Source organism: Gobio gobio (genome assembly GCF_949357685.1).
Source record: "Gobio gobio genome assembly, chromosome: 1".
NCBI classification, from domain to species: domain Eukaryota; kingdom Metazoa; phylum Chordata; class Actinopteri; order Cypriniformes; family Gobionidae; genus Gobio; species Gobio gobio.
Window position 1 is genome coordinate 36,917,805 of NC_137097.1, and position 12,623 is coordinate 36,930,427.

Sequence of the window (12,623 nt, forward strand, 5' to 3'; positions counted from 1 at the left end):
TCTGTTTTCAGCAAGTCATTTCAGTGTATGTGACTTTAAATGATAATGAGCTTTGCTCACCCCGCCCCTCTGCTCTGTGGGGCATTCGGTCGACCCAACACAACACCACAACACACGTGGAGTGTTGCCATGACAACAGTTGAGGGTATATTTTCGAGAAATAATGGCAACGGGAGTCTCTGAGGACACATCTGAGCAACCTTATCAATTTGAACCGGAGTCGGACCAGGAACAAGATGACGAACCCAACGAAGTTCGAACAGGACGTTTCTGAATGGTTGGTTAACGTCATGTCACTTTGATCTATCTTTGTACTGGCAGAGTAGCGTAGTTGCTATGTGTTTAACTTACTGATGTATATGTTAGTTCATTGACAGATTGATGTTATGTTATAAGATTTTTTTTTTTACATTACTTCTTAATCAGTAACAGACACCGTTATAAACCATGTACAAAAGTAAGCTTAGTGTAGTGTTACCACGTTAACTTTATCACCCGAGTACACAGTTTGTAATAACAACCATAACGTGTTGTTCATTATAAACGTGGGATTATGAATTATATTGAGAACGTCATACACAGAAAGCATGCCGCTTTAACCTCATTCATCATGAAGCGTGCAAGCGATTTGCAAAGATTAATATAAAGGTTAATAAAACGTTACACTCACTTCTTCCTGAGGTGCAGCAGAAACACAATCCTTTTTTCAAGAGCAGCTTATTAGCAAAACCTGCTTTATACTGACCCTCGTTTATAAAGCAGTCTGCTGAGAAATGAGTCGCGCAAACATTGACGTTGACGTTGATCGGGGGGAATATTCCCTTCTAAAACAAAACTCAGCAGCCACTGGGTCTTCAGCGGTTCGGATTTAGGATCATCAAAATGACTGCTGTGTTCGTTATTACATCCAACAACACAACACCACAATCGCTTAGACGCCATTCTGCTCCAGAGTATCAACAATGGCGGACTGATGACAGCTCGCTCAGAGCGGGTCTGTGTTGAAACGCTGCTGTCAATCAACAATCGTAGGAGGGGCGTTCACCGTGTAACGTCACACGGTCAGACGGCTCGATTTGAGACAGGGGAAAACATATAAGGAGATTTAAAAAAAACACTGGATGTATTTTTATCATTATAGGAGGGTTCTGTACAGGCACTGCCAACACACATTTCCGTATAATCAACTTGTAAAAGTGCATGTACCATTATATGACCCCTTTAAACTGTCACTGTTGATTATGCTTTTATTTATTTATTTACACTTGTACTTGATGTTTATTTTTAATTGCATTCTCTGATCAGTATATTTTGTTGTGCATTTATTATTGTTTATTCTGGTAACTTGGTGGTGTAAAATGTTCATTATTGTTTGTGTTTTGTTGTTTGTTTGTTGATGTACTGTTAATTGTAATTTTGTTATGTTTCTTTTATTATGTTGTGATTGTGTGTATGTTAGTACCACCTCGAAAACGAGATGGTATATATCAAGGTATCTCATTAGTAGTCCTACTAATTTCAATTAGATTTTTTGTTATATAAACATGATCCTTTACACCTGATCTAAATATTTAAACAGACATGCAAAACAATCAACAGTATACTGTTTATACATTGTTTTAAATAACAGAATTCAGTGGCTCTTACCATGTCCTTTGCATATTATCCTTAAACCAGGTATAATATCCCGGTCCTCAAACTCATCTGCATAGTTCACAAGAGCTTCTTTAACTGTTTTGTGTCCAACTAGTACCACAACTTTTTTAGAACCATAAAACACTTGGAACACATTTCCATATGTTTTGGACAGCTGAAAGACAGAGAAAAACAAACCTCAAAATGTTACTATAATTGTGTAAATGTGTCCATGTCAAGTTCTCACCTCACAAAAAGTGTCAAAGGGTCTCTTGAGGTCAAGGGTCAGCAGGTTTCCTAGCAGTGGCAGAGGTTTGGGTCCTGGTGGCTCTTTCCCCTCTTTTGGAGATCTGGATCCAGAGGAAAGCAAATACAAAACCAGAAGTAACAGCAAAGCGCCCAGTAATGTTCCTGTGCTGAGAAACTGCAGAAGTGACTCGATTACAGCCATTTTACAAAATGAGCAGCTTAACTGCTAAGTGTCTGCCAGATGCAATAATAAGCTTTTATACAGGAGGGCCATCAAAGTATCTATTAAAGAATAGAGGGCTGGTATGGTTATGCCAGTGGGGTCCAAATGTCCAAGATCATATTAAACATTTGGAATTCAAAGCATTAATTAAACCTGGAAATGAACAGAATGTTCACTAACCACTGTCAAAAGTTAATCATTGTATTGCTAATGTAACGCTTGGAATTCCTGCTAAGACAAAAGCTGAGATCAACCACCCTACAATAAAACAATACAACTCACTAAACTCCCTAATCTGAAATGAAGATCTCAGAGAAAGAGTGTAGGACACCACCTTGCCCAAACTTCTCTCCTTGCGTCACCCCTCTCCCTACTCCCTTCCCGTTCCCCTGATTCAAGTCACAGAAAGTTCTCTAAGAATGTCTGTATACCCCATATAATGTATCTTGTGAATCTATAGTTTTTTTCCCTTTCATGTTTGGTATCATTTTAAATGTCAATTTTACTGCAGTGACTGGTAGTATGAGAAAGATTATATGAGAATGTATGATAATTCTGTTCTGCTTTTTGAGTGGTGTCTCTTCAAGATATCTGATCGTCTCCCCCGAAAACATGTATTTGTGTAGTAAATATTTACAACCCTTTTGTTCTGGTCTGGGTATTTAAGGAAAGGTGGCAGAGCTGCCATTTGGGAAATTCTGTGGCCAGAAACTCCCATGCAGTGCTGTGTGAGTGTCTTAAAGAGTGTGTCCTGTGTCAGGTATCCATTTCTTAGTTTTAAATGCATTCTTTGAGCAACTGATGTTTGTATTTATTATTTCTGAATTGGCTTCTGAATTTCAACTTCTGTAATTGGCATGATACACATTTACCTGACAAATAAAATGTCCCTTTCAAAAGCTACACTTAATGCTGCGCTGATTAGCGCCATGGGAACGTCTTATTGTTCTTATTGACCAGCTGTTGAAATAGTGTGTTTAACACGTCGTTGAACTATAACCTCTGCTGGTGACGTCATCAGCGCACCTGCTGCACGAGGCTATAAATAGATGAGCCCCAGCTGTTTCACTTCAGGTCTTTTTGTTTTCAGACCACTCTGTGTAACGGCCTAGTAACCACATGTATATGAAATTCATGGATGCAGTACTGGCTCCATTAGGATTCCGGGGATTCACATTTTGAATTACATAGACGATTGCTAATATTAGCACAATCGCGAGAGATGGCGCTTCAACACAGAGACAGTGTGATAGCTCATCTACAACCCCAAATCAGAAAAAGTTGGGACAGTATGGAAAACGCAAATAAAAAAAAGAGAAGTGATTTCTAAATTTACTTTGACTTGTATTTCATTGCAGACAATAAGAACACAAAATATTTCATGTTTCGTCTGGTCAACTTGCAGACCTGCAACACATTTCAAAAAAAGTTGGGACAGTAAAGCATTTATCACTTTGTAATGTTGCCATTCCTTTTCACAACACTTAAAAGACGTTTAGGGACTGAAGACACCAAGTGATGAAGTGTTTCAGGTGTAATTTTGTCCCATTCTTCCTTCAAACAAGTCTTAAGGTGGGCAACAGTACGGGGTCTTCGTTGTCGCATTTTGCGCTTCAAAAGCAGGTCGGGACTGCAGGCAGGCCAGTCAAGTACCCGTACCCTCTTCCTCCGCAGCCAGGACTTTGTAATGTGTGCAGAATGTGGTTTTGCATTGTTTTGTTGAAATATGCATGGACGTCCCTGGAAAAGATGTCTTCTTGAAGGCAGCATATTATGCTCCAAAATCTCTATGTACTTTTCAGCATTAATGGTGCCTTCACAGAAGTGCAAGTTACCTTTGCCAAGGGCACTGACACAACCCCATACCATGACAGAACCTGGCTTTTGGATTTGTTGCTGGTAACAGTCTGGATGATCCTTTTCTTCTTTGGTCCCTAGCACACGGCATCCATTCCTCCTAAAAAATACCTGAAATACTGATTCATCTGACCACAGTACATGTTTCCACTGTGTGATGGTCCATCCCAGATGCCTCCGAGCCCAGAGAAGTCGACGGCGCTTCTGGACACTGTTAACATAGGGCTTCCTTTTGGCACAGTACAGTTTTAACTGGCATTTATTGATGTAACTACGTATTGTGGTACTTTACAAAGGTTTGCCAAAGTAGTCCTGAGCCCATGTGGTGATATCGCTTATAGATGAATGACAATTCTTGATGCAGTGCCGCCTGAGGGATCGGAGATCACGGTTGTTCAGCTTAGGCTTGCGCCCTTGTCCTTTACGCACTGAAATTCCTCCAGATTCCTTGAAACTTTTAATTATGTTATGCACTGTTGAATGTGAAATATCCAAATCTCTTCCTATCTTTCTTTGAGGAACATTGTTTTTAAACATTTCAATAATTTTCTCACGTATTTGTTGGCAAACTGGCGATCCTCGGCCCATCTTTGCTCCTAAAGTATTAGACCTTTCTTGGATGCTGCTTTTGTACCAAATCATAATTACAATCACCTGTTGACATCACCTGTTTCAAATCACATCATAATTTAACCATTTTACCTCATTACTAGCCCTAAATTGCTCCTGTCCCAACTTTTTTTGAAATGTGTTGCAGGTCTGAATGACAGGAAAGGATGCATATTTACAAATGACATGAAGTTGACCAGACAAAACATGAAATATTTTGTGTTCATATTCTCTGCAATGAAATACAAGTCAAAGTAAATTTAGAAATCACTTCTTTTTTCTTTTTCTTTTTTTGCGTTTTCCATACTGTCCCAACTTTTTCTGATTTGGGGTTGTAGTTTCTCTAGGGTTGAGACTCAACTCCAAGAAAAGTGTTCTTCTGCCCAGAGAATGATTTATCTAGGGTTTGTTTGGTTTTCAGTCACGGGTTGGGCACAAATGTTTCCCGCTCAAACAAAGACCATTCAGCATACCCTGAGCAAAGTCAGACTAGGCCAAGATCTCACTGTTCTTCAGCACCAAAGAGTGTTAGGTCTCATGGCAACAGCATCCAAGGGTTTCCCTTTTGGGTTGTTGCACAGAAGACCGTTTCAGTTGTGTCTCAAAGCCAGAGGACTTTAGGGCCAATCCTCAAGGCAAATTAAAGTGGTGTGCGCTGCGTGGCTTTGTACACTAACTATGTGGTTCAGTCCCCGGTTCCTTGCCTTGGGTCCCACTCCAGTGGCGTCTTGTCGTCGCAGATGGTTATCGGCAGACGCCTTCCTGTCGGGGTGCGGTCTTAAGTGACCGTCCAGCCCAAGGGGAATGGGAGGGTCATCAGCTCAATAGGCACATCAACTGCCTCAAGTTGATGGCTGTATTTCTGGCCCTGAAATGCTTTCTACCCCCATTGAGGGGCTGTCATGTCCTAGTGCGGCTGGACAACACAGCGACAGTTTCTTACATAAATCACCAGGGAGGTCTGCGCTCATGCAATCTGAACAAAATAGCGATGCATATTTTTCTCTGGGCCCAGGACAAGTTCCTATCACTCAGGGCAATATACATTCCAGGTAAGTCGAATGTGGGAGCAGATTTACTGTCCAGACAGAAATTACAGATGGGGGAGTGGAAACTCCACCCAGAAGTAGTCAATCAGATCTGGACCAGATTTTACAGAGTAGAAGTGGACCTCTTCGCCTCTTATCAGACAGTGCAATGTCCCCTCTCTTAGTCACCCAGCCCTGCTGGGCCTGGATGCAATGGCTCATACATGGCCCAGAATGCGCCTGTATGTCTTTCCTCCAGTTGCTCTGGTCCCGGGAGTTCTAACCAAAGTTCGCCAACAAGGGTCTTGCCTCTTATTGATAGCACCAAACTCTGTTCGGCCAACGTGGAGTTGAAAATATCAATTTCATAGCACAAGACACGTTTTATGATAATTTTAAAACGTTAAATGTATGTAATACATACTTTTAATCCATTTAATTCAGGAACACTGAATTAACGTCTTCATCGAAAGACTGGGTGATTTATAAAGTAAGCATGTCATACCTATTTTGGGGTTGGTGGAGCAGCATGTAACAGCATGTTGATGAGAAAATGACACCTCTGGCCATTGATTCCGTTGGGTTGTTTATCAGTCACAGATACTGTACAGACAATCTGACCCAATATGGCTAGGTTTTGTCGAGCGACAAAAGTGATTATACACAGGCTAAACTGGGTTATTAACCCTATGCATTTCCATTGTGGTGTAAATGACCCCACGTCGACTCCGCACCCACGCCACGCCCCCAGCTATAACACGACGCCGACCAAGTCTATATTATTCCAAGGTTGTCCAGTTGCCATATCTTGTATGAAACACGTCCTACTTACACAATCGAAACATCATACAAATTTCAACCCATTTTTGACCTCGACCTAGCAACCTACAACCAAGTTGCGCTGTTGATATCTGTGCAGGCAGTAGACACAGGGAGTTGAATCAAGCATCACTGGTAGAAATGGGAGGAGAAGACAAAGAGAATGCGCTGTCTGTGACAGATACAGGACACACATAAAGTACAAAAAAGGCGCACCAGAATCAAGTTCTCTTTCGCTCTTGAATGAACAATAACTTTTACAATCATGTCAAAATGCCCGTTTTGTTGAGTATCCTCATAAGAACAGTCTTACATGATTTAAATAACTCTTAAATGATTGTAAAGAGTTGTGAGGAAATGATGAAAAGATGCATGTGATATCCACGTCATGTGCAGCAGCGGTAGATCTTAACCACCTATGATGTGATTAATATAACGAACAAAAGTAATTACTCACTAAATTACTCACTGCACTTGACTAAAAAAACTTTTGTAGCTTTAAAAAGGATTAATCTATGTATAATTTAAATGTATGCACTGCAAACGTTTTGATAACTTTACTCAAATTCGGTATATTTCCTACTTATTGTTATATAAATAGGAAGGGCACAGGTAAAATATGAAATGTATTAAAGGATCAGTTAACTTTCAAATAAATTTTTGCTTATAATTTACTCACCCCCTTGTCATCCAAGATATCCATGTCTTTCTGTCTTCAGTCGAAAAGAAATGAAGATTTTTGATGAAAACATTTCAGGATCTTTGTCCGTATAATGGAAGTCAATAGACTCCAAACGGTTCAAGGTCCAAATGAGAGGTTCAGTACAGCTTCAAAAGGGCTTTAAACCACATCAAACGGTACCAGACGATCAATAAGGGTCTTATCTAGCGAAACGATCAGCCTTTTTTTTTTTTTTAATAAATAAAGTTTAAGTTTTACAAGCACAAATGCTTGCCTAGCTCTGTTCAGCGATGCACGCCCGTGACGTCACGTAAAACGCAATTACGCTGAAAAGGTCACGCTAGACGCAAGCGGAAGTACCGAGTCAGTGTTTACAAATGAGCGGAAGGAGGACCGTGTAGCGCGGCCACATAATGGGGGAAAATTTACACTGCTGTGAATTATTTTCATTATTAATTTAATACAGCTGTTTTTGTATATTGTTTTCCCCTTTGGTATATTACCCGGATATGTGTTTGTGTTCCCGTTTTACTCACGCAAGACTTGTGTCGGGAAGATCCAGGGAATCCCCTTGACGTCATGGGGTCAGTGTCACGGATCACTGAGAGAAGCTGAAAGAGAATCCATTTGCACGCACACATTTAATTCCAAGACTCCTCAGAACTAGTGATGGGCAGACCGAGGCTTCGTGAAGCACTGAAGCAGTTGAAGCAAATGTGTCATATTGTTTCGAAGCTTCGAATCAATCTGACACCTGTCTCTACGGCGCCATCTAGTGGTCATTTCCATGTGTTGATCTGAAATACCTTGACAATGATCCATGTAAAAAAAATTGTTTTTAACATCTGTCTGACAACTACATGATCTTGGTTTTGTAACCTGTAGCCTCGTCATTGTAAAGAACTATATATATTTTGTTTGTTATACAAAATGAACATTAATAAAATAAATAAAGCCACAATGTGTCACATTTGTCACAAAACATTTTTATTCAAAAATATGAATTGCTCTGCTGTTGAAGGACTCAGCTGACTTCTTTTTTTACATATAATTTCTCCAGCCTTTGAAAAAATCCTCTCACAAGGGACACTTGTTGCTGGCATGCACAAATATTTTTGGATGATATAAAAACATGGATGATGTATTGTTGCAGAAGGCTAGCTGCCTATCACAATACACACATCTCACTTTATTTGGTGCTTCCAAATGGAAATGCTCCCACACCACAGATGTACGGCATCTCTTGCGTGCAGCCTCCATTTTTATATATTCTATTAATATATCTATATATCACCTATGAATCTATATCTATATAATTCTATATATCTAACTTATGCTGTGCTATCTATCTGTCACTATCTAACTTAGCCTATATGAATGTGTCACTATATCTATCCTAACTATATGTCACTGTCTATACCTATCAGTCAATAGCCTATATCTAATTTAAATCTAGCCTAAATATAACTAACCAAAGCGCACTATAAATCTCACTGCTATCACAAAATCACAGCTATCACAAAATCACTGCTATCACAAAATCACTCTCCTCTCATAAAAACCCACGAGGTGAAGATGGATTTACTTCACTTTTAAACTGTGGGGAATTAGGTTTACAGATGTGTGACTGTGTGGCTTGTTCCCGCCCCCTTTAATCAACGCAGTTTCGGAAGGCGCCACCTGATGAAACACTTTGAAGCTTCATTTAGCCATAGTCACGTGACATGGGTGTTTCGAACCACAGTTCGGAGCAGTGTTTCGAAACATCTGCGCTTCGGGATCTCGGCAAAGCCCCGAAACGTCTGTTTCGCGTCTGCCATCCCTACTCAGAACAATACAGGGACATCAAAACCAGAACACAAACGTGATCCATACAAGAGACCAGTAAAAGCAGATCAGAACATCCAGACTTACAATTAACGACTAGCCACCATACATGAAAAACCAAGACCTTAAATACACAAAACAATGAGTAGATAATAGACTGCAGGTGTGTACAATGAAGGTAACCATAACAACTGATAAGACAACATGAAGATACAGAAACCAAACAGGAAAAGAACATGGCAACAATGAAAATAGAAAGCACTTCAACATAAAAGTCCATACAAAACAAAAGACCCAGACCTGGGATCGTGACATAACCTCCCCTCAATGGAGCGGCTACCAGACGCTCCTAAAGGTCCAGGAGGGAGGTAAAGTGGAGGCGGACCCGGGGGCGGGATGGCAGGCCAGGCGGGACAGGAGGAACAGACCAGGGAGGGACGGGGGAAACAAAAAGTTCAGGCGGCCAAGGCGGCCCGCAGCGTAAAGGCGGCCTGCAGAGTTCAGGTGGCCAGGGAGGCGCAGGCAGAGCAGGGTGCCAGGGCGGCCCGCAGAGTTCAGGTGGCCAGGGCAGCGCAGGCAGAGCAGGGTGCCAGGGCGGTCCGCAGAGGTGGCCAGGGCGGCGCGGGCAGAGTGGGGACCCCTGAAACACGATCCACCGGAACTGGGACCACCGGTACATGATCCAACGGAACTGGGACCACCGGAACACTATCCACCGGAACTGTGACCACCGGAACTGAGTCCACTGGAACTGGGACCACTGGAACACGATCCACCGGAACTGGGACCACCTCCGGAGCTTTGGAGAAAGCCCTGTGCTCCTCCCAAGCACGCAGGACGGCCACCACAAAACATCCCATCACAGCCCTCCAGGCCGTGTCCGGACTCGGGACCACCGGAGCAGGGACCACCGGAACAGGATCCACCGGAACTGGGATCACCGGTACACGATCCACCGGAACTGGGACCACCGGAACTGGAGCCACCGGAACTGTGACCACCAGAACTGTGACCACCGGAACGGAGTCCACCGGAACACGATCCACCGGAACTGGGACCACCTCCGGAGCTTTGGAGAAAGCCCTGTGCTCCTCCCAAGCATGCAGGACTGCCACCACAAAACATCCCATCACAGTCCTCCAGGCCGTGTCCGGACTCGGGACCACCGGAGCAGGGACCACCGGAACAGGGACCACCGGAACAGGGACAACCGGAACAGGGACAACCGGAACAGGGACCACCGGAGCGGGGACCACCGGAGCGGGGACCACCGGAGCGGGGACCACCGGAGCGGGGACCACCGGAACTGGGTCCACCGGAACTGAGACCACCGGAACTGAGACCACCGGAACTGAGACCACCGGAACTGGGTCCACCGGAACAGGGCTCTGGATGGAGGCTAGGACGGGACTAGTCGTTCTGTCACGGATCACTGAGAGAAGAAGCTGAAAGAAAATCCATTTGCACGCACACATTTAATTCCAAGACTCCTCAGAACAATACAGGGACATCAAAACCAGAACACAAACGTGATCCATACAAGAGACCAGTAAAAGCAGATCAGAACATCCAGACTTACAATTAACGACTAGCCACCATACATGAAAAACCAAGACCTTAAATACACAAAACAATGAGTAGATAATAGACTGCAGGTGTGTACAATGAAGGTAACCATAACAACTGATAAGACAACATGAAGATACAGAAACCAAACAGGAAAAGAACATGGAAACAATGAAAATAGAAAGCACTTCAACATAAAAGTCCATACAAAACAAAAGACCCAGACCTGTGATCGTGACAGTCAGACAGCTGATTGTCACATCCGATAAAAGTGTCCCAGAGAGGACGCTCTCAATTCACTGTGGATTACGCGATCGATCGCTCTACACTACTGGTTATCATCGTCTATTAAGGATTATCTCGTTGAGGAAATAACAAGTTGGAGTATTTCACCTTTGAGAGACTGAACAGGACAGTGCTGTATTTCATCGTGCTCCCGGTATAAAAGCCTTATTGGACTGAAACGGACTATTCCACCGCATTTACATACATTTTTGTTTCTATATTGTATATACTGTTTTTGCCGTTTCTTATTGTTTAATACACTTTGGGTTATCATTTATTTTGTGTTTATTGGTTAAGCAATTTATTCTAACACCTTTAAAAGAGAAGTTAAGAATTTTTTAACTTGTGTAAACTGCCTTCCTTAGGCTGAGTGTTACAGCCGTATCCACATATTCAAACGTCTTTGCACCTGCGTCTAGCGTGACCTTTTCAGCGTAATTGCGTTTTACGTGACGTCACGAGCGCGCATCGCTGAACAGAGCAAGGCGAGCATTTGTGCTTATAAAACTTTAAAAAAAGACAGATCGTTTCGCTAGATAAGACCCTTATTGATCGTCTGGTACCGTTTGATGTGGTTTAAAGCCCTTTTGAAGCTGTACTGAACCTCTCATTTGGACCTTGAACTGTTTGGAGTCTATTGACTTCCATTATATGGACAAAGATCCTGAAATGTTTATATAAAAAATCTTCATTTCTTTTCGACTGAAGACAGAAAGACATGGATATCTTGGATGACAAGGGGGTGAGTATATTATAAGCAAAAGTTTATTTGAAAGTGAACTAATCCTTTAAGGGTTTATGTGAGGATTGTTTTTAAGTTCACTTAAATTAAAAACGGTTATTTTTTTTAAGTCTAATAAATGTTAATTTGTTATTTCATTGATAGTATCAGTAGCAGTATTAGTATCAGTGATAATGGCCTTCATTCATAAAAATGTAAACAAATATTTAAATACTGGGATTACTGGAGAAATTTGGAGATTATCTGTGAAATTATTACATTATAAAATATATTTAAAAATTAAGTGTTTTTAATGGCAATTAATCACAGAAAGAAATGAAAAATGTATATTTGCGTATTAAGCCTGCATTTATTCTACCTCTGCCATGCAGCATCTGCCATCCTGACTTTTTTTTGTATGATATATACAAAGGTATTGCGATTTATTGGGCTAGGCATACACTTGCACGAATATGTAAACTGTTATTGGTAAGCAGTTTAAATAGTTTTGCTAACTTGCTGCACTTTTTTCTTCCACCACATGCACCACAAACCCCTCCCTCCAAAGACCTCCCCACCAATCCAATATAAGAAAACCTGAACACTCACAATGATTTACAGACAGCTTTTCTAATTGGCTACAAAAAATCCGGACCACATCTTAACTTTCTTTTCTTGCGCTGTCCCAGACACAGGTTTTTGGGATATTTTATGCAAGATGTCTTACAAGCACCATCAAAATAGCTTAAGTAAACCAAAGTTCACTTTCCTCCAATATTTTATGCATAATTGAATTAATTTAGGCTAATAATCACACCGTTTTGAGCTGTGTTGCTGTGAACTTAGGAAATAAGTGATAGCTTATAAAACATTTTGTACTCTCACATCTAGGATTTGAGCCAGCTAAGCAACACTATGTACACCAAACTGATCTAATAGGACACTTCATACATATACATTACATTTTAACTTAAGAGGTTTATTTTGCCCTTTATCCCACTTGTTTATTGCATGATTACTTGCCAAATCAACAGACACATAGGTATCGAATAGGCTATTAATTTGAGTTTGAGCCTGTGAATAATCTTAACGTTTCCGTTAAGATAAAAATTATTTAGTTAG

General features: G+C 41.4%; 1 protein-coding gene across 1 annotated transcript in view; it reads right to left on the reverse strand.

The window, feature by feature from the left end:
• cyp2k17 (cytochrome P450, family 2, subfamily K, polypeptide17) overlaps window positions 1-2,086 on the reverse strand; it is a gene marked incomplete at both ends in the record, with an annotated part of 87,301 nt that extends 85,215 nt beyond the window's left edge. The window contains one exon of the mRNA XM_079834993.1: window positions 1,986-2,086. Within this exon, the coding sequence (XP_079691119.1) occupies window positions 1,986-2,086 (101 nt within the window). The remainder of the gene's footprint in view (window positions 1-1,985) is intronic.
• Window positions 2,087-12,623: the final 10,537 nt, after the last annotated feature.